The sequence below is a fragment of the Marmota marmota genome, unplaced genomic scaffold, assembly GCF_001458135.2.
Source record: "Marmota marmota marmota unplaced genomic scaffold, marMar, whole genome shotgun sequence".
In the NCBI taxonomy this organism is placed as follows: Eukaryota; Metazoa; Chordata; class Mammalia; order Rodentia; family Sciuridae; genus Marmota; species Marmota marmota.
In genome coordinates, this window is record NW_025999897.1 from 249,162 (window position 1) to 270,609 (window position 21,448).

The 21,448-nt window shown below is 52.4% G+C and overlaps 1 protein-coding gene across 2 annotated transcripts in view; it reads left to right on the plus strand.

Annotated features, from left to right (window-relative positions):
- Positions 1–21,435, plus strand: part of Mrc2 (mannose receptor C type 2) — a 34,355-nt gene extending 12,920 nt beyond the window's left edge. The window contains exons 7-30 of one of the 2 annotated variants that reach the window (XM_015504765.2): positions 3,362–3,550; positions 3,690–3,844; positions 5,708–5,815; positions 7,310–7,425; positions 7,880–8,028; positions 8,875–9,092; positions 9,794–9,936; positions 11,236–11,338; positions 11,879–12,017; positions 12,124–12,159; positions 12,446–12,606; positions 12,715–12,782; positions 13,397–13,497; positions 13,808–13,950; positions 17,686–17,800; positions 17,916–18,079; positions 18,239–18,347; positions 18,870–19,108; positions 19,250–19,418; positions 19,511–19,660; positions 19,965–20,084; positions 20,271–20,450; positions 20,932–20,958; positions 21,063–21,435. In XM_015504765.2, coding sequence (XP_015360251.2) covers positions 3,362–3,550; positions 3,690–3,844; positions 5,708–5,815; positions 7,310–7,425; positions 7,880–8,028; positions 8,875–9,092; positions 9,794–9,936; positions 11,236–11,338; positions 11,879–12,017; positions 12,124–12,159; positions 12,446–12,606; positions 12,715–12,782; positions 13,397–13,497; positions 13,808–13,950; positions 17,686–17,800; positions 17,916–18,079; positions 18,239–18,347; positions 18,870–19,108; positions 19,250–19,418; positions 19,511–19,660; positions 19,965–20,084; positions 20,271–20,450; positions 20,932–20,958; positions 21,063–21,286 — 3,326 coding nt within the window. In that variant the 3' untranslated portion in view covers positions 21,287–21,435. The remainder of the gene's footprint in view (positions 1–3,361; positions 3,551–3,689; positions 3,845–5,707; positions 5,816–7,309; positions 7,426–7,879; positions 8,029–8,874; positions 9,093–9,793; positions 9,937–11,235; positions 11,339–11,878; positions 12,018–12,123; positions 12,160–12,445; positions 12,607–12,714; positions 12,783–13,396; positions 13,498–13,807; positions 13,951–17,685; positions 17,801–17,915; positions 18,080–18,238; positions 18,348–18,869; positions 19,109–19,249; positions 19,419–19,510; positions 19,661–19,964; positions 20,085–20,270; positions 20,451–20,931; positions 20,959–21,062) is intronic. The other variant, XM_048798116.1, reaches the window with a different exon arrangement.
- The last annotated feature ends 13 nt before the right edge of the window (positions 21,436–21,448 follow it).

Here is a 21,448-nt window from a genome sequence, read left to right on the forward strand (position 1 = left end):
AGTCTGAACAAACTGGGATGTGCCATGAATTCATTTGGGGAACATTGGATGGGAACTGTGTTAAGTGCTGAAAGCAGAGTGCCCTGTTGGAGTCCACAGTCTGCTGAAGGTGACAGACATCTTTACACACTGTTACAATATTCTGAGTTATGGGCTTTTATAGAAAGATGTATAAGAAGTGCTGGAGAAGAAGCTAATTAAGGTTCTGAGATTTAAGGTTTTGTGGAAGTGACATTTGACATTTGAATGTAAGTTTAAAAGGCCAAACAAGGTTGAGAGAAGGGCATTTCTGACAGAGGGAACCACGTGTGCAAAGGTATGGAAGCCTGGACGCACACCTGGCGGATCTAGGGCATGGCGAGTCCTGCAGTTTGGTTGGGGAAGTAGACCTTTCTTAGAGTGTGGTCCTCAGACCAGCAGTGAAGCATCACCTGGGAGCTGTTTAGAAATGCAGACTGCAGGCCCTGCACCTGGTCACCTGCATCAGAAGCAGGCATGGTGGCTCATGCCTGTAATCCCAACCACTCTGGAGGCTGAGTCAGGAGGATCACAAAGCAACTTAGCAAGGCCCTCAGCAACTAACTTAGAGAGAATCTGTCTTAAAATAAAAAATAAAAAGGTCTGTGAATGTGTAAAGCATCTTTGGGGTCAATCCTAATACCCCCCCCCAAAAAAAATTGAATCTGAACCTGAACTTAATAAGATCCCTAGGTGACTCATGTGCAGGTGTGGTTAGGTAGCAGTAGCTTATGAGCACAACAATGAGAAGTTTAGAAAGGCAGGTTGCAGCCAGTCCTTGAAGGGGCTTGGCTGCTGCTGCTGGGCAAAGTCTGGGTGGGGCCAGGTGGGCTGTGGGCAGCTTTTGCAGGGTTTTAAGCAAGGGAAAATCTTCTAGCTCACATTTGTGATTCATTGAGATAGCTCCAGGGGCCTGATGGGGGAGTTTGGGGTGACAGGCAGTGCCTGCTTTGGGGACTCTGCCCCTTAGCAGTGTGTGGCCTGGACAAGCAGCCTTGTCTCTGAGAGGCAGAGTCCTCACATGCAAATTCAGAAGGAATGCACTCCCATGAATAAGACACCAAGGAGCATTTCTGTAGGTAGTGGTGGGTTTATTATGTAGGCTGAAGGGGCTCCTGCCCCTGTCCAGCTAGCCGTGGGGTTGGTAAGGGAGGGATTTTCACAAGGAACATAGCAAAACTAGAAAAAAAGAAAGAAATTCACAAACCCATAGAAAACAAAAAGCCAAACTTCTGCTCTGGACCATGAAAACCTTTTCAAAGATTAATTCAGGACTATCAGTCATGCCTTGCCCAAAAGGTCAGGAGGAGCAGCATCTAGGGTGCCCACCTCTTTTTTTTTCCTTAATTTTTTTTTTTTAGTTAAGGACCTTTATTTTATTCATTTGTTTGTATGTGGTGCTGAGGATTGAACCCAGTGCCTCACACAGGTGAAGCAAGCACTCTACCACTGAGCCACAACCCCAGCCTGGGTGTGCCACCTCTTGCTGGAGGAAACCTGGGTCAGACACCAACCCCAGGTCTTCCCAGATGCAGGCTCTGTCCTCTGGGTCTTTCCTACATGGCCCCTCAGGCAAGTCCTCCTCCAGCCTGCAGATGTCGGTGGCCTCAGATTTCCCCCCTCACCCCAGCTCTCTGAACAAGGCATACTTCTAAGTAGTTGTTCGAGTGGGTTCTGCTTTCCGGGTCTCATTACATAAGACGTGCCATTTCAGAGGCAGGCGCCACTGTGCCCCGAAAGCGTCCACATTGCCCCAGCAACCCCTTTTCCTGAGTTCCCTTCCTGCCTTGCAGAGGTTCCCTCTGGTCTGAACAACCACTGAAAATCAGTTCTGTCTAGGGCCAGCCTCCGGTCTTAACTCATTGACTAACAAGAGATGAATGACAGCTCCTGAGCCAAGGAGCGAGCCCGCTCCAGCTCTCGGCCCACCCACTTTGCCCAGACTCCAGCAAAAGGTATGGCTGGAGCCTGGGCGGTCGTCGGGGATGGAGCTAGTCCCAGAATCCCAGTCTAGGGCGATAGTTCCAGTGGGCACACGCCTTCCCGCCTGGCCAGGCGGAATCCTGCCTGAGCCTGACATTGTGGGTGGTTTGGTGAAGTTCCTTTTTCTTCTGCCAAGACCCAAGTGAGGGCTTGTTGGCCTTAGTTGCCCTGGGACCCCAATCCCTAGAGGGCTACTCGGAATCTACCAAAGTCGGGACAAAAAAGGGTCCTGGGGTACAGGGAGAGGAGTTCTGGGTGTGGGAGGGACCGGAGGAATCCTGATCAGGAGATGCAGCCAATTTGCAGTGACTATGCACTCACCCACCAGACCTTGGACTGCTGGTGGGCAGGACTGGGTCCCGCTGATCTGGAGATCAGGAAGGGTCCTTGTTCCTGGGTGTTGAAGAGTAAATACCCGAGAAATGTCAAGGAAAATGTAGAAAGCAAGTTTTATTTAATAAAGGAACAGAGTCAGACTTCTCCAAAGAAAAGGGGCCTCAGAATTGTGTAAGGGTTGTGTCTTGCTCTTTTATAGACCCCAGAACCCCTTTCTTTAATTATTGCCTTTCCTTCTTTCCCATGGAGGTTAATTGTTAGCAACCCAGAGTGCCCAGGAGCAAGATTGGGGAGGTTAACAACCCGTTGTTCTCTCTTTGATAATCAGTCTCATCCTTTCTCTTACCTACTCTGACTGCTCAACATTTGCCCTTGCCTCATTTTGTGGAGGAATCTGATATATCCTGTCACTTAGGCCAGGTGTGCTGTAGGTGGATTGCTTTTTGGCAAGGCATCTGGAAGGGGAGGGTCAGCACAGTGGGTCCATTTTATAGAATTATTCTCTTAACCTCATATACCCACCGGTCTCATCTGTCCCCTTACACCACTACTGACTCAAGGCTCTTTCTCTACGGTCTTCCTCCAATACTGCCTAGGCCAACACAGAGCTGCACTCAGTGAATGTTATTTGTGAGAATAATGGCAGTTCCATTTATTAAGCAAAATGGTCACAAGCTAAATTCAACTCTCAGCAGAAAACCTTATTTACAGAGGAAGGGACTGAGGCTCAGGGGGCTGGTTTGTCTTGACCGCATGCCCATCTCTTGCTGAGAGCCACAGCCAGAGGCGCTATACAGTCCTGGGTGGGGTCTGCACCAACACTTTGATCTCCACCCTGGGTATCCAGCAGCCGTGGAGGGTTTTGCTTCAGCATCTCCAAGACTGTTCTGGGCGTGGAAAGCAGATCTAAGATAGGTTTGAGAAGGAAGCCACTTGGAGGCTCTGCCTGGGTTGATACCGAGTGGTGTTGGTACCCAGACTGGGTGGCTGGGTCTCTGAGCAGTGGCCTTGTGGGTCTCCACAGACAGGTGGGCCAATGTGAAGGTGGAATGTGAGCCCAGCTGGCAGCCCTTCCAGGGCCACTGCTACCGTCTGCAGGCTGAGAAGCGCAGCTGGCAGGAATCCAAGAAGGCATGTCTGCGGGGTGGCGGTGACCTGCTCAGCATCCACAGCATGGCTGAGCTCGAGTTCATCACCAAGCAGATCAAGCAAGGTGAGGGGTTGCCCGGCCACATGCCCAGGGTAGAGGGCAGGGCCTCTGCCCTATCCATCCTGTCCTGTCTCTGATGGTGGCTGAGGCTGGTCTCTCAGTGTCCTCTCTCCTCTCCTCTCCTCTCCTGCTGCACCCCCAGAGGTGGAGGAGCTGTGGATCGGCCTCAACGATTTGAAACTACAGATGAATTTTGAGTGGTCCGACGGGAGCCTTGTGAGCTTCACCCACTGGCACCCTTTTGAGCCCAACAACTTCCGGGACAGTCTGGAGGACTGTGTCACCATCTGGGGGCCGGTGAGATCCTCCTTCCCCATCACAGGGCCACAGAATCCACCCTAGTGGTACCCCAGCTTGCTGGGTTTCTGTTCTCGCGACTAAAAAGCTCAGGGGTCACTCCAGTTAAACTGGGCTAACTGGGCTGCACGAAATAACCACACAAGAGACACAAATACCTTTTTCTTTGGGGTCGCTGTGATGGCTCTGACCTTAAGGGTCCGCAGAAAGAGAGAGAGAGAGAGAGCGAGAACATTCGCTGACCCCTTTTATTGAGGAGAAGCTATTCAAATGAGGCAAGGGGTCAGGTTTCAGGGGGCTGAGTCTATCTTCATGATGTCCACTGTCAGCAGGTTGACTGACACCTGGGTAGGCCACACCCAAGGGCACAGTAAGAGAAGGGGACACACACAAGGCACTTCCATGGAAGATTCTATCCTAAACAGGGCAAGGGGTTAAATATAACCCCTTGTAATATAACCCCTGTAATAAAAAAGGAACAGGTGAGCATAGCTTCACCCATGGGGCTGTAGCAAGACACACCCATGCACGAGACACCGACCCTCCCACCCAAGAAGGGTGGGGAAGCTCTGCCAAATTTCTGCAACTGAGCGCCTCAGCACCCAGCCTGGGAGTGTGACTCAGTCACGTGTAAGGTTGGTCTCCCACACCAGCTGAAGGACATCCTACTCTCCTTCCAAATGAGACACTGCCAGGGTTTGAATTTCACCTCCATCCCCTGCTAGTCATGTCACCTAGGGCAAGTTACTCACTGGTCATTTGGAGGATTAGAGGAGTTAATTCTGTAGCCTTAGGCACTGCTGCCTGGCCCACTCTTGGTCTCCTGCCAGCTGTTCCTCCCCACCAGCAGGTGGCATCAGAACCCACATGATGTGAAGGCTTCACAAGCAGGGCTGCTATCTGCCAACCCTTGACCCCAGCCCAGGGTCCTGTCTTCTCAAGAAATTATGGGGTTGTGACTGTCTGCTGTGGTTTTGAATTAGGCAGGGTGTGCGTAGGTGAAGGAATTGATGTAAAGTATTAAGCAGAGACCCTTTAAAAGGGAACAAAGCCACAGGGACAGGTTACCCATCCCTGGGACTGACAGGACACTCTATTTCAGATACTGCTAACAGTGCCAGGGACTGCAACAGCAGAGCCATTGTCCTTGGGGGATGCTATTTAAAAAATTTAAAAACAGTTATTTATTGAGTGTCTCCTTTGTGCCGGGCATTATCTGGATGCTAGGACACACAGTCACTTGTGCCCTTGGGATGGGGCTTAACAGCAGACATGCTGCTGCCTGAGAGGCTGTGGGAACCGGGCAGGGCTCAGACATTTGTAGAGGCTTCTCCAGCTTCCTCAGCTGAGGCTTGGTTCTGGACACATGGACCCTGATCTGCCTGGTTCTCCAGCAGTCACTCCCTCAGCAGCGGGGTCACTTTTCAGGATTTCCATTACTTGAAGTCATCCATAGTCCAAAAAGAAGTGGAAAATTTCAGAACTACTTCATGAACTTTAAATAACGTTTATTACAGTGTGTTTTATAATTGTTCCACTCTTGGTTGTTGCTGATAGTCTCTTTCTGTGCCTATTTCGTAGGTTAAACTTTATCATAGGTATAAAAACAGAGGATATATAGCACCCACTGGGAAGGTCTTGGAGCTTATCCCTGGGGATAAGGGGGACTACTGTATACCTTGGGAGTCCTGTCTACCTTGCTGTTAGCTGCTCTAACAATCTTAGCCAGACAAAGAGAAGTCAGGCCAACTGCTGAGAATCAGCAAGTCAGAGGCAGGGCCACTTCTAGAAACCAGGTTTCCAGAAGGTTTAGGGAGACTTAGGGGGAGGGGACTGAGACTCTCTCTCACTGTGTGTCCCCAGGAAGGTCGCTGGAACGACAGTCCCTGTAACCAGTCCTTGCCATCCATCTGCAAGAAGGCAGGTCAGCTGAGCCAGGGGGCTGCTGAGGAGGATCATGGCTGCCGGAAGGTGAGGGTGTTTCTGGAGTTGCCCTGGGTGGGGCCAGCCAGAGGGGCTCCCAGGAGAGGCAGGGTGGCGGGAGTCCTGCAGCCTCACCCAGCACCCCGCCTCCTTGGCGTCCCTTTCCTGGGCCTCCTCCTGAAGGAGCCGGATGGGGTGAGACAGGGTAGAGAGGCGGCGAGGAGGAAGCAGAAGTCCCCAGCCCCAGCCCTGAGCCCCTCTCCTTGGGGAAGCCACTTCCTAGGGCAGCAGAGAACAAAGAAGTGGGGGTGGGTGACCCCCCCAAGCCTGGCCCAGTCGTGGTGGGGAGAGATTCTGTGGCCCAGGCCTCCTCCCCCTCTGCCTCACTGGCACAGGCCTCTGTCTGGCACAGCGAGTGCCTCTCTGTCTCCTCTGGAGGAGTGGGATGTGCCTTTCCCTCCTGTGCTCCCAGCCCTATTGGGCTTCCAGAAGTTCAGAGAGGGAAGGAGAGGATTAAGGAATAAAAGGCGAGTGAGGGACAGGGCAGTGAGCTGGCCACAGAGGGATAGTGAGTCACCACCCATTTCTCTCCTCCAGGCCTCCCAGCTCCCCCACCCCTATCCCCCCAACCTGGCAGGGGATGTTGGTTATAAAGGATACTTTGTGGCCTTTGGCTCCTCCCAGCAGCCCCTCCCTGCTGGTCTGGCTCCTGTTTTCCTTTGGGTTAAGCCCCTTACCACAGTCCCCCCTACCCAATCCAGACCCTCCCCCAGGAGAGGAGCAGGAAATGCCAGTGGGCATGATCAGGTGGGGAGAAAGGAGAGAGCAGACAGGGGCCAGCCAAGGAGCCTGGGGTCAGTGTGCTCAGCGTGGGGACAGGGGCTTTGTCCTGGGTTGGGTGGAGTGGAGGTAGGGGATGGTGAGGAATTGCTAACCGCCTGGCACCAAGGCCCGCCTGGTATGTGTGTGGAGGGTGCTGAGTGGCCGTGATTAACACTCAGCCTGGCCAGGGGTCTTTGTAACCCCTCTGATGGACACTTAGACACACCACACCTGCTTCTCTTCTGCCTTGGCTCTGCTGGTCTCTAAGGGTCTCCTCCTGCCAGGCGCATCCTCCCCATCTGTAGGCCCTGACGACTGCTCAACCTTCTCTGCAAGCTGGCATCTCTCCCAGCTTTTCTTCTCTGGTTTCCTAGCCAATCGGCAGTTTCCCCCTGCACCCCCCACCCCCACCCTGTGCCTCTTGGTTTAGATGCCTCTCATCTCTCTGAGCCAGGCCGTGGGTCGGGTCCATCAGCCACAGCCACACTGGGACCTTGCTTCTAGCCTGTTCTGACAGTTGTGAGTAGCGGTGGGAGAAGGGAGAGGGGAGAGTGACCAGGTGCAAAACACAGCATAGGCACGGGGGTCAAATCTGTCACCTCTATCCTGTGCACATCCAGCAATGCCCCTGATGGCATCCCCTGCCCCAGGATTTTTTGGCAAAGATGGAACATTATCCTCTCCAAAGACGTCCCTCTTCTGTCCTCTCTCTTGAGCCAGGGTTGGACATGGCACAGCCCATCCTGCTACTGGCTGGGAGAGGACCAAGTGACCTACAGTGAGGCCCGGCGCCTGTGCACTGACCATGGCTCTCAGCTGGTCACCATCACTAACAGGTACAGGAGGGGTCAAGACCCACTCTTGCCCATGTCCTGTGTAATGTAGCCCCTCCCACAAACGGAGTAGTGTCCTGCCACCATGCCCAGAGGGACTTGGAGTCCTTTGAGACTCAATGGGCTCCTAGTTCTTTTTGAAATCTTATCACAAGAAAGAGTCATTTGTTAGGCAACCTCAGCGTGGGCAGGGCAGGGGCAGGCACAAGCATGGGCAGGATGCCCAAGGAAGACAGACCTTGGCTGTGTCTGATTTTCTCTCCTTCCTTCTCAGCAAGGCAAGGGGTGTGGATGGTAGAAGAGGGAGCTGGGTTACTCCGCGAGCCCCCAGGTTTCTCACTTCCCTGAGCAAGTTACTGGCCAGGCACATCCCCTGAGCTCCTAGAGCAGGGTGACTGGCCTGTGGCCAGGGAGTGGGGATAGTGACTCCTTACCATGACCAGTCTGCCCCCCAAAGGTTCGAGCAGGCCTTCGTCAGCAGCCTCATCTACAACTGGGAGGGCGAGTACTTCTGGACAGCCCTGCAGGACCTCAACAGCACCGGCTCCTTCCGCTGGCTCAGTGGGGATGAAGTCATGTACACCCACTGGAACAGGGACCAGCCTGGTGAGCCCCACCCCATGGTACTGACAGCCTCCTTCTTTGACTGGCCTTGGGGGAGCTGGGAGGCCGTGGTGGACTTGCCCTGCTAGGTCTGTGCTCAAGGGCTTCTCAGGGTAATGACCATTTGTCCAGTGTGGCCTGTTGGTCAGGCAGGCCCTGGAGGCAATCTGTTTACTGGTTTTGCATCCTCTGAGTCCCAATGTGCTCACCTGTCAAATGGGATGCCTTCCTCATAAGAGGCTGCATGAGCCTTAAATATATGTAAAGTGCTAACACATGGAAAGGGATGATATATGTAAAGTGCACAGAATAGTGAGCACAATACAGTGCACTGGATAGACATTAGTATCATTACCATTGCACATTAGATTTTTTTTTTGGGGGGGGGGCGCATACTGGGGACTGAACTCAGGGACACTCAACCACTGAGCCACATCCCCAGCCCAATTTTGTATTTTATTAGAGACAGGGTCTCTAATTGCTTAGGGCCTCACCATTGCGAAGGCTGGTTCTGAACTCTCGATCCTCCTGTCTCAGCTTCCCGAGCTGCTGGGATTACAGGCGTGGGCCACCGCACATGGCTCACATTAGCTTTTTGAACCCTTTCCATAACCTAATGAGGTAGATAATGAGAGAGGCTCAGAAAGGTTAAACAACATACCTAAGATCTCACAGTAAATAAGCAAAGAACTAGGACTCTACCTCATTCCTTCCTCCCACCTGGGCTCGGACTCTACAGAGCTTGTCTCTGCAGAGATGGCCAAGCGTGCTCCCAGTCGGGACTGCAGTGGTACCCTGCAAGAAAGTGAGTCCTCCTCAGTCTGTGGTTCTCCTCTCTCCCTTCATCAGGGTACAGCCGTGGGGGTTGCGTGGCCTTGGCCACAGGCAGCGCCATGGGGCTATGGGAGGTGAAGAACTGCACTACGTTCCGGGCTCGCTACATCTGCCGACAGAGTCTGGGCACACCAGTGACACCAGAGCTGCCAGGGCCAGACCCCACACCCAGCCTTACTGGCTCCTGTCCCCAGGGTTGGGCCTCGGACCCCAAACTCCGGTACTGCTATAAGGTAGGGCAGCTTGTTGGCATGGTGGGGTATAGAAAAAATCAAAGGGGCAGCTTATGTGGGGAGCCTGGGGGAGCAGCCACCACACTGCAGATAGCAGTAGTTTCTGATGAAACTCTCACCAGTGGAATCTGAGGCCTGGCAAATAGTAGATGAACAGTAAACATTTGAGGAATTGAAGGAACCATAGAGATCATCAGTGTCAGAGGTTCCCACATGTGGGGACAGAATGTACTTCAGAATTACCTGAAGAACCTGAGAAAAATCTAAGCTCGCATGCGTGGGCTTGAGTTTGAGCCCTAGCACTACAAAACAATAAAATAAAATCCAGGCTGTCGCCATGGAGATTTGGATTGAGTAGGTCTGGCTGGGGCATGGTAATATGCCAAGTCTGGGAGTCTTTTATTACATGCAGAAACTGAAGTCCAGAGAGAGGAAGGGACTTGCTTACAGCAAGCTGTGGCTCTGCTGGGATTAGAGCCCAGGTTGTCCCACTGGTCAGGGGACAGGGCACAGCTGCTCTCTCCAGGAGCTGACTGAGCTGGACAACCTTCCCCTGGGGCTTGTTCTCTGATGGGCAGGATTGTCGTTGGTCCAGCGAAGCCACAGCACTTTGCGTTCTTGCTGCCACGTGGAGGGTGGCAGTTGTCACCTGGAGAGGTGCCAGTGGAGACCCATTAGACAGCTGGCCTCTGCTCTTGCAGGTGTTCAGCTCAGAGCGGCTGCAGGACAAGAAGAGCTGGATCCAGGCCCAAGGGGCCTGCCAGGAGTTGGGGGCCCAGCTGCTGAGCCTGGCCAGCTATGAGGAAGAGCACTTTGTAGCCAACATGCTCAACAAGATCTTTGGGTACTGAGCCTGGGACGGGGGCTGCCTGTATATGCGCGGGGAGCAGCCATGGCTGCTGACTCTAGGCTGTGTGGGGCAAGAGGCAGGGTGGACAGAGTGAAGGTGGCCCCAGCCTGTCTGAGGGGTTGGAATAACTGTGTATCTTCCACTAGTACCAGGACCATCCTGTCCCTCTGAAGTAGTCATGGTCCCCTGGAGACCTGGGCAAACACACTGGTGTGATCCATTCATTCATAGGAGACTCCATGTGCTCACAAACCTCATGGAGCAAGCAACACCCTCTCAAATGCAGACTTTCCATTATAAGCCTACAACCTGACTCAAGTTAAGCATTTCACCTCTACCTTACACCATCCCTTAATAACCCACTCCATGATATACCATCCTGAGCTGGGGCACTGTGTCACACGCCTGTAATCCCAGCAACTCAGGAGGCTGAGGCAGGAAGACTGCAAGTTTGAAGCCAGCCTCAGCAACTTAAGAGAGGCCCTAAGAAACTTAGTGAGTCCCTATCTCAAAATAAAAACGTTTAAAAAAAGGTCTGGGGATGTGGCTCATTGGTTAAGCATCCCTGGTCAAAATAAAACAAAACAAAAAAACACAAAACCATCCCCGTGGGAGAAGAAAGGCTGCAGCTCTGCCCTTGGGGATCCCTCCAGGACTCCATCTCTGGTCTGTGGGCTCCAACTACTATATTCTGTCACATAGAACTTGTCATCCCTTAGATCAGGAAAAATCCCAATGAGTCTTAATTCCAGGGATATTTTCTCTCATCAATCATCAAGAATTTGACTAGTAATTTTAATAGCTGACGTTTTCCACTGACCCTGGGAGAGAGGTGAGGTTATTTGCCAAGGTCACAGAGCTGGTCCATGGGTAAATTAGGACTTGAGTCCAGGTTTATTTAGTTCCAGAGTCTTAGGTTGCTGCTACATGCGGGACAGCTTCCTAACCTGCCTAAAGTAAAACACCCAGAACTTCGATGAGTAGGGAAAGCAAGGGAAGGGGAGCCAGGCCACTGAGCCTTGAGCTGGTAGCCTGGTCCAGCTATCCTTATCTCCAAGGAGAGACTTTTCTAAAACAAAACAAGAACACCCCTTTCCCCCCCCCAACCCCCCCCCCATGACCCTTCCAAAAGAGTGCTTTGGTGGGCCAGTGTGAAGTTCAGGTGGAAAGGCATCAGGCATTGGGGACTGCCCAGGTCACAGATGAGAGTGGTCAGGTGTTATGTTGAGATGCCTGCAGCTCTCACCTCCCTCACCTCTCCTCTCTTCTGCCGCGCCCTGGGTTCTGCTGAAGTGAGTCAGAGCCTGAGATCCATGAGCAGCACTGGTTCTGGATTGGCCTGAACCGTCGGGACCCTGGAGGGGGTCAGAGTTGGCGCTGGAGCGATGGCCTAGGGGTAAGGTGGACTGGCAGAGGCGCTGGACCAGAAGGTGGGTGGGGCTGGTTTGTGGGTGGAGTCTGGTGGGGAAGGGCCAAGCCTGGAATGGATGGGGTCTCCTAGAAGTAGAGCTTCCAGAGAGCTGAGAGCTGTCAGGTAAAAAGGGAAGCAAGCTGGATAGGATGGCATCCGCCTTTACTCTCAGCGGCTCAGGAGGCTGAGGCAGGAGGATCGTGAATTCAAAGCCAGCCTCTGTAATTTAGCGAGGCCCTAAGCAATTTAGTTAGACCCTGTCTCCAAATAAATTAAAAAAAAAAAAAAAAAAGCCTGGGGAGGTGGCTCAGTGGGTAAGTGCCCCTCAGTTCAATCCCCAGGAAACAAAAAGGAAACAAAAACAAACAAACAACAACAACAACAAAAATGGTTTGAGAGGGGACACCCAGGCCAGGTTGGGAGTTCCTAACTCAGGCCAGGCCTTAGGTGTCCCACTGTCCTGGGGATGGGGCGGCCTGCACCTCGTGCCTTACATCCCTCTTCCCTCATCCTGCTTCCCTCCAGTTTTCTTACCACAATTTCGACCGGAGCCGGCACGACGACGATGACATCCGGGGCTGTGCAGTGCTGGACCTGGCCTCCCTGCAGTGGGTGGCCATGCAGTGCGAGACACAGCTCGACTGGATCTGCAAGATCCCCAGAGGTTGGGTCGGGTGGCACTGTGGGACGCAGAACAGAGGGAGGGGCGCGGGGCCAGGATGCTGGGGAGGGTCTCCTTCCCCTGCAGCCTTTTTGTCCTTGTTCTGTAGGCGTGGACGTGCGAGATCCGGACATCAGCCCTCAAGGTGAGGCCCCAGTCTACCCCAGCCCACCGCGACCAGGAACAAAACCAAGGGGATGCAGGGTTCCAGTGGAAAGGGGACTGAGTTGACTGGGGTTGGACGCCGCAGCCCTGTAGCCTCGGGAGGGAGGGAAGGAAAGCGCAGGGTCTGGAGCCGGGCCCATTGTGCTCAGCCACTGTGCCTGGGGAGGTGGGGGGCGGCCTGCCCTGGCTCTGCCCACCCCGCGGTGCACATCCGGGGCTTGGGAGGCTGTCATAGCCTGACTTCCACCCCCTGCGCTGCTCCGCAGGCCGGCGGGAATGGCTGCGCTTCCAGGACGCCGAGTACAAGTTCTTCGAGCATCACTCCACGTGGGCGCAGGCGCAGCGCATCTGCACTTGGTTCCAGGCCGAGCTGACCTCGGTGCATAGCCAGGCTGAGCTGGACTTCCTGGGACACACCCTGCAGAAGGTGGGTTTGAGAGGCCGCGGGTGCGCGGGCTGTGGGCCGGGAGAAGGCAGGTCGGGGATTGAGGGCAGGGAGGCGGCCAGCCCTCACCCGCCCTTCCCGCTCCCCCAGTTCTCCCGGGGCCAGGAGCAGCACTGGTGGATCGGCCTGCACACCTCCGAGGGCGACGGGCGCTTCAGGTGGGAGAAGGGGCGCATGCGTGGATGAACAGCCGCATCTCCAGGCTAGAGGTTGGGAGGCTGCCCGCACACAGAAACAGACCTGCATTAGAATCCAGCGCTCCTTGCTGGCTGTGTGGCCTTTCTCCGGCCTTGTTTCTCTCATCTTGCAAATAATGAGGCCTGCCTTCTAGGATTCTTGTGAGAATTTGAAATAATAAAGGGAAGTCATTGTAACAGCAGTTAGCACATATTGGGCCTAAATAATGGCAGCTCCTATTATGTCTGAGGTTGTTCATCATGAAGGAAGCCTCTTAGGACGTGGGCAGAACATATGATGGTTCAGAGGGGACAGTATATTCAGTGCCCACCATGCATCAGTGGCTTGAAGCAGAAGGACCGGGAGTCCATGAGAATCTGAGCACATCTTTGCTCTTGGATTCCCCATGCCCAGGTTTTCAGGCTTCTTAGAGAAAGGATTGCTGGGGAGGGCTGGACCTTACCTGGTGGATCCATGGCTGCACGAAGCTCTGTAGCTCTGAGCCCACTCCCCTTTCTCTTACTGCCATGTGCTACACACAAGGGAGGTTGAGCCCTGGTCAGTGCTGGAGTCACTCCATTCTGTGCTGTTGCAGGTGGATAGATGGCTCCATTATAAACTTCATCTCCTGGGCACCAGGCAAACCTCGGCCCATTGGCAAGGACAAGAAGTGCGTGTACATGACAGCCAGCCGAGGTGAGGGTGACGGGGGTGGGGGACACAGAGGGTGCCATCAGCGTGGAGAGGGTCAATGTTGGGGGTGGTAAGGTGAGCAGAGGCCATCAGTCTCTTCTTATTCTCTTTGTACCCAAATCCAAGAAGGGCTAGACCCAGAGAGGGTTGGTCCCATCTCCATGACCCTCATGCCAGAGGACTTGAGTTCAGAGCTGGACATAGCCCCTGAGCCCCAGCCCAGCATCAGTCCTCTCATGGCATGAGGCAGAGAGTACTGCCAGCCATGATGTGCCCTGCCCTGGGGGTGACTGCCTTTTCTCCCCTTTCACAGAGGACTGGGGGGACCAGAAGTGCTTGACAGCCTTGCCCTACATCTGCAAGCGCAGCAACAGCACCAGAGAGACACAGCCCCCTGACCTCCTCCCTGCAGCCCAGGGGGGCTGCCCCTCTGGCTGGAACCAGTTCCTCAACAAGGTAGGAGGTGGGGAGAGGGCACCCATGGGAATCATAGCGTTTGCTTATACCCACCTTCTTGTCTTTTACTTGTCCCCAGTGCCAGGGCTAGCCTCCTTGGAAAATGATAGTGTAGTCATTCTACCAGGAACTGAAGTTGTCCAAAGTCTTCAGTGAATTTTCTAGATCAGTGATTGCCATACTTTTTGATAATAAACCCTTTTATTAGTAAAACAAAATATTGAACATACATACCCAAACATTTTATTTGTGCATAGGTGCATGGGTGTCCATAAAATACGTATTTACTTCTACACCGATGTGACTAATGTTATATGTGGTAAAAGAACAAAAGAATTTGAAGCATCAGCTAAAAATTTTAAAAATAATATTTTAAAATTAAAAATGATTAATGGTATGAATTGAACTCACACAAATGGTCAAATATAATAATTATTAAGTTAAATAATCTGGGGCTGGGATTGTAGCTCAATGGTAGAGCACTTGCCTAGCACATGTGATGTGGTGCTGGGTTCAATTCTCAGCACCACACAAAAAAAAAAGATATTGTGTCCATCTACATCTAAAAAACTTTTTTTTAAATAGTTAAAATTATTTTAATAAGAACCATGTGATTGCATATATTTCATTATTTTTTCTCTGCAACAGAAAATCGATGTCATAATTTTTAAATTTAACTTTACTTTTTAACTGATATATAAGAACAAAAATGATCCATATTTATGGGGTACCATGTGATGTTTTAGTACATTATACAATATGTAATGTTTAAATCAGGGTAAACATATCTGTCTCCTCAAACATTATTTCTTTGTGGTGAGAACATTCAAAATCCTTTCTTCTAGCTTTTTGGAATATGCAGCATATTATAGCTACAGTCACCCTACAGTGCAATAGCACCCCAGAACTTCTAGCTTCTTTTCAATTATAACTACTACCCACTGGGCAGCCTTTCCCCATCCCTCCCTCCTTCCTATTCCCTCAGCCTCTGGTAACCCCCTTCCTCCTCTTAATTTCTATGAGAACAACTTTTTTACATTCCACATGTGAATAAAACATGTGGTACTTGTCTTTCTGTTATTTCATTATTTTTTAAGAATCTTAATTTGATCCTTTGTGATGTCTACCCACTAAACAAAGGTTTTGTTTTAAAGTTACATACTAAATTTTTCTCTTCCCATTTGCCTCAAAAAATGAATCAGAAGACCTGATCAAGAGGGTTAAAATATGTCGGAAGATTTTTTTGAAAAATAACATTTTTGGAAGTTTCTTCTTCCTGAGTGTTTCGAGTGTGCAGTTACAACAGTTTGGGGCAATAAAAGTAATCAAAAGGAGTGTGTTTCTAGCCATATTTTCAAAATGCTCCCTCCAAGGTGTATCTTCCTCAAAGTGGTTCCTTTTGCATCCATGGGCTGATTTATTAGACCTGATTTGATCTTCAATTTTTTTTTAATTGACAAAATATTTATACCAGGAAGCTGGGTGCAGTGGTGTATGCCTCTAATCCCAGTGACTTGGGAGGCTGAGGCAGGAAGATCTCAAGTTTGAAGTCATCCTGGGCAACTTAGTAAGACCTTGTCTCAAAATAACAAATAAAAAAGGGCTGGGGATGTGGTTCAGCGGTAGAGTGTCTCTGGATTCAATCCCTAGTATTCCCCTCCCACGCAAGAGTTTATACCATCATCATCTCTTTGTTGTATGTGGGCATCATTGTATCAATATTAACTTCTGGCCATGGCTTCTTTGCAGGACATTTTAAGACCACTTAGCCCTATTGTGAGGATTAGATTAGCTAATTTTAGATAATAAAATCCCTAAATCCTTGTTACACGTTAGAATGCAGCCAGCCTTAGTGTCCTTAGTCCTTACCCTCCTTAGAAGATTTAAGAGACTACCAACCCTATTTTATCTGTACAAAAAAAGAAAAAAAAATTAAGACATGTATTATTAAAACTTTGGAAAATGCAGAAAAAATAAAACCAAACTCACCCATGCTCTCCAGAGGTCACCACTATCAGTATTTATTACTCTCCTTCTTGTCTTTTCCCATGGAATTAAGATCATAGTAAATAATGCAATTTCATATCTTACTTTTATTTCTGAGTATCATATTTTGGGCATTCTCTCAACGTCATTAGATTTTTCTGGAAACTTATTCTCGATGGCTTCTTCCACCTAATAATTAAAATGAATATATTTTATATTTGTAATCAGTCCCTTTCTTAATTTGTCAGCATCATTATATTAAAGCCAGTCACTCTCCTACCTCATAGGAAACTTTCCAAGTATGCAGGCTTATTGGTTCCTTCACTATACCCCCAGGCTCCTTCCTAGTTGTGTGCCTTTGTATCTCCTTAGCATCTGGGTATATAAAGCCTTTTGAGTCTGCTTTTCCCACTAGCTCTCAGCTCCTGGGGAGCAGGGCTGCAGGGCTGCTGGGATGGGACTCTACTATTTAATGTACTGATATCCTAATTAATATACTTGCCCTGTTACTTCTTTTCTTTTCTTTTATTTTTTTTTTTAGTTGTAGATGGACACAATACCTTTATTTGATTTATTTATCTTTATGTGGTGCTGAGGATTGAACCCAGGGCCTCACACATGCTAGGCAAGTGCTCTGCCACTGAGCTACAGCCCCAGCCCCTGCCCTGTTACTTCTTGCTTATGCTGTTGTGACCTTGCTGCTTCTAATATTATAATTAATTCTACTTGTAATTTAAGTAGGGCCTGAGCACAACTCTAAACTACTTCTGTGAAATAAAAATCCACAAACTTGGTGACAAACCTAAACAATAACAACAACAAACCTCTTGCAATATTTCTGGGTGTATAATTTCTAATCTTTTTTCAGTGCTGGGAGCAAGCACTCTACCACTGCCCTATATCCCCAGGGGGCTTCACAATTTTCTATCCCAAATCCATCATCCACATCAATAAGTTGGTGCTAGAGCTAATTGGTATCGGTGAGGGAACTCACTGGCCTACTCTGTCATGCTCAGCTATTGTTAATCCTACAGATGACCCCAAAAGATGGACTTTCATTCCTACTATACAGAAGAGTACATCGAAGCCAGAAAGGTAAAGTCAGAGCTGGCCTCTGACTTTCACCTCCTCTCACCCCATCCCCATCCCTGTCTTTGTTTCTCCAAAGCTTCTTTATACCCATTCTTCCCCCATCACACCATCTCAGAGCAGGAAATTACTGAAAATCATCCATTTCTTCACTCAATATAAAGATTTTCCATAGGGGGTTCTTTTGACCTTATGGAACTAATAAAGGTGGGAAAAACATGTAAAGTCAACAGACTTAGCAAAGACCATTCAAAAATACAGATGAAAATATTCTGGGGATGATCATTTAAGCTCAAAGAGAAAGATAATGGATATCATCAGACAGCATTCAGAAAGCTGTTTAGCAGAAAGCAAGATGGATCTTGTCTCCCGGTGCTTGGCCCATTCTCTGACATCAGGGCAGGAGAGCGCTTGGTGGCCCAAAGAAGTCCTCCCATTTAAAAAATCCCCCAAAGGACGGGCACACATGTGTGAATCTCCTTTGCCAGGTTGGAGCGTGGGGTCCTTGCTCCCGGAGACCCAGATGTCCTGGTCTGACATTGTTGTCTCACAGCTTTAAAGCTCCCCAGGACCTGCTACTGATGGGTGCACAGTGGGGGTTTCTGGGTTTTGGGTACAGGAAGGTGGAGCTGGACATCACAGCCCCGCTCTGCTCCACAGTGTTTCCGAATCCAGGGCCAGGACCCCCAGGACCAGGTGAAGTGGTCAGAGGCGCAGTTCTCCTGTGAACAGCAAGAAGCCCAGCTGGTCACCATTGCAAACCCCTTAGAGCAAGGTAGGGCCAGCCCACAGGGAGGCATTGGTGTCTTCAAATACAGTCCTCCCAAGTGGCTAGAGGGAGCAAGCAGGAGCTGCCGCTGTCACTCACAACTCTCTTCTGGGGACTGTAGCATTCATCACAGCCAGCCTGCCCGAAGTGAACTTTGACCTTTGGATTGGCCTTCATGCCTCGCAGAGGGACTTCCAATGGGTGGAGCAGGAGCCCCTGCTGTATGCCAACTGGGCACCAGGGGAGCCCTCTGGCCCCAGTCCTGCTCCCAGTGGCAACAAACCGGTGAGGGGGCCCCTCCACTCTTCTTGTACCCACAGCCTTCATCCGTGGGGTGCCTTTGCCATGGGGTCTACCTTCCTCAGCCTTTTGCTATTCCTTTGGGGACTGTGGCACTAGACGGGGCAGCTGCTGGGACTCCTCTGAGCAGCTCCTTTCCCCCAGACCAGCTGTGCGGTAGTCCTGCACAGCCCGTCAGCCCATTTCACTGGCCGCTGGGATGATCGGAGCTGCACGGAGGAGACACATGGCTTCATCTGCCAGAAGGGCACGGGTATGTGTCACCAGAGAACTAGGAAACTCCAGGACTGGTCTGACTGCTTTGGGCCATGGCAGGAGGAATGAAACATGGTCCCCTACCTCAGGAGGGGACCCCAGAGTCATATATGTGCTTGGGAGGCAGATGGGCAGAGAGGCGGGGTGCGCTGGGGAACTCAGGAGGAAGGTTTGGGGGCATGGAAAGACTACTAGAGACAGGCAGACACTAGGCTGTGTGATGTGCCAGCATGCCTGGTGTCAGGGACTTATGTTCCAGGACTTGCCAGCTCCCAGCATGGGTTCCCTCTGCCCTGGGTTTCTTGATCAGGGGGAGGTGAAGACCCTAGCTTTCTCCTCTACTTGTTAGAAAACATGTGTTACTAATAACAGTGGCTGACACCTACTAGGGTCAATCTGTGCCAAGCCCCATGCTTGGTAAAGACATGGCCTTTGCCTGACGTCTGTGACACCAGCCTCATGCCTGGGAATGGGGTTTGGGAGGCAGGGCCCAGCCTGAGCACTGCCCCCCTCCCTGTAGACCTCTCCCTGAGCCCATCCCCAGCAGCGTCGCCCCCTGCCCCGGGCGCTGAGCTCTCCTACCTCAATGGCACCTTCCGGCTGCTGCAGAAGCCGCTGCGCTGGCATGACGCCCTCCTGCTGTGTGAGAGCCGCAACGCCAGCCTGGCCCGCGTACCTGACCCCTACACGCAGGCCTTCCTCACGCAGGCTGCCCGAGGGCTGCGCACCCCACTCTGGATCGGGCTGGCCAGTGAGGAGGTGGGCTCCCAGCGCTCGCTCCCCCCCTGGCCGCCCACCTACCGGCCGCCTGGACCTCCCCTTCCCCCTCCCTGCTCACCCCGCCCTGTCTGCCCCATCCTGACTGTCCCCTTCTTTCCACCCATGGCTGCCTGTGCCCAGGGCTCCCGGAGGTACTCCTGGGTCTCAGAGGAGCCTCTGAGCTTTGTGGGCTGGCAGGAGGGGGAGCCCCAGCAGCCTGGCGGCTGCGCCTACGTGGATGTGGATGGGGCCTGGCGCACCACCAACTGCGACACCAAGCTGCAGGGGGCCGTGTGTGGGGTTAGCAGGGGTGAGTGCCACCCGCTGGGCTAGGTGCGTGGGCAAGTTATGGGAGGGCTCCGGGAGGACGCTGGGCCACTTCCTCAATCCTGCACCCCGCAGGCCCCGCTCGGCCCCGAAGAATAAACTACCATGGCAGCTGCCCGCAGGGGCTGGCCGACTCGGCCTGGATTCCCTTCAGGGAGCACTGCTACTCCTTCCACATGGAGCTGCTGCTGGGCCACAAGGAGGCGCTGCAGCGCTGCCAGAGAGGTAGGGACTGCAGCCGCGCCCGCGGGCCGAGCGGCAGAGACCTTCTGCGGTGGAGCCCCCTCGCTGCGCTCTACCTGTAGGCAGCACAAACCCCAGGGTCCCCCTGAAGTTCTAACACACAGAGACCTTATGTGACCTCATATGTACAGTATGGTCTCCTGAGGCAGAGACAGACAGACACACACAAACTCCTGAAAGTCTGGAATTCACACCATCCTTACTCAGGCTGCCAGAGAAGCCGGTCTGGGGACTTTGCCACCCTAGGGAGACCTTCTGCTCTGACGCTTGCCTCCCTTGTGCACAGCGGGCGGGTCAGTCCTGTCCATTCTGGATGAGATGGAGAATGTGTTTGTCTGGGAGCACCTACAGAGCTCCGAGGGCCAGAGTCGGGGTGCCTGGCTGGGCATGAACTTCAACCCCAAAGGTGGGTGGGCTGTGTGTGGGCTGGGGAGGACCAGGGCTCAAGGTGTGTAGGGAGAGGCCCTGCTCTGCAAGAGCCCTGGTGAGGGAGGGGAGGGGTGGTTGGAGCACCCCTGCTATCTCCCACGCACAACTTCCTTGCCACCTACCTCCCTGCCCCCACATCCCCTCAGTGCCCTCTTTCCCATAGGTGGCATGCTGGTCTGGCAGGACAACACGGCTGTGAACTACTCCAACTGGGGGTCCCCGGGCCTGGGTCCCAGCATGCTGAGCCACAATAGCTGCTACTGGATTCAGAGCAGCAGTGGGCTGTGGCGCCCTGGCGCCTGCACCAACATCACCATGGGTGTTGTCTGCAAGCTCCCTCGAGGTGAGTGAGCTTCCTAGCAGGCTCATGTTCTGTCCCTTGCAACCCTATGAAGCTGGTCTTGGGGTGGGGCCAGGGGCCCCTCCTGAGTTTTCAGGGAACACTGTGGGTGGGAGGGCATGAACAGACCAGGGGCAGCTGGGACCTTCCTTTGGAGTACATTAGTCTGCAGGAAGGACTAGCTGTAGGACTTACGTTCCAACTTAGACAGCAAGCCCCTGTCACTTTGTAGAGGTTAAGGGCACATCCCTTATCAGCTCTGTGATGGGGGACCAGTTCTTTGAATGAAGTGAGATCTGTGGCCTCCACTTCCTGAGACATAGAATGAGAATGGTAACAGTACCTACCTCACTTCAGTCCCGGCGAGGATGAAGTGACTTAGTGAAGTGTGTAGCTCTTAGGAAGCACTCTACAAAAATGTTTGCTGAAACTATTGTTATAACTCTCACAATGACGGCATTAACCAGACCCCCTCTTGCCACAGCGGAGGAGCGCAGCTTCTCCCCATCAGGTGAGTGGACAGCAGTGCTGGGACGTGTCCTCCCCATGGCTCTTCCCCTTGCCCATGCGGCCAGGACGGGCGGGGCTGCCGGCCTGATGTCCATGCCACCCCAGCAGCGCTCCCTGAGAACCCGGCGGCCCTGGTGGTGGTGCTTATGGCAGTGCTGCTGCTCCTGGCCCTGCTGACCGCAGCCCTCATCCTCTACCGACGGCGACAGAGCGTTGAACGTGGGTCCTTCGAGGGTGCCCGCTACAGTCGCAGCAGCTCGGGCCCAGGAGAGGCCACAGAGAAGAACATCCTGGTGTCTGACATGGAAATGAACGAGCAGCAAGACTAGAGCCAAGGGCGTGGGCAGGGCCAGAGGCTGGATCTGGGGAGCCTGGGGCCGCAGGTCAGCAGGCCCCCACTAGTCACCAGTCCAGCTAGCCTCTGGAGGGGGCCCTTGGGAGTTGCTGTTGGGAGCCAGGACTGGGCAAGACCTGGGCGGTGGGGGGGGGGG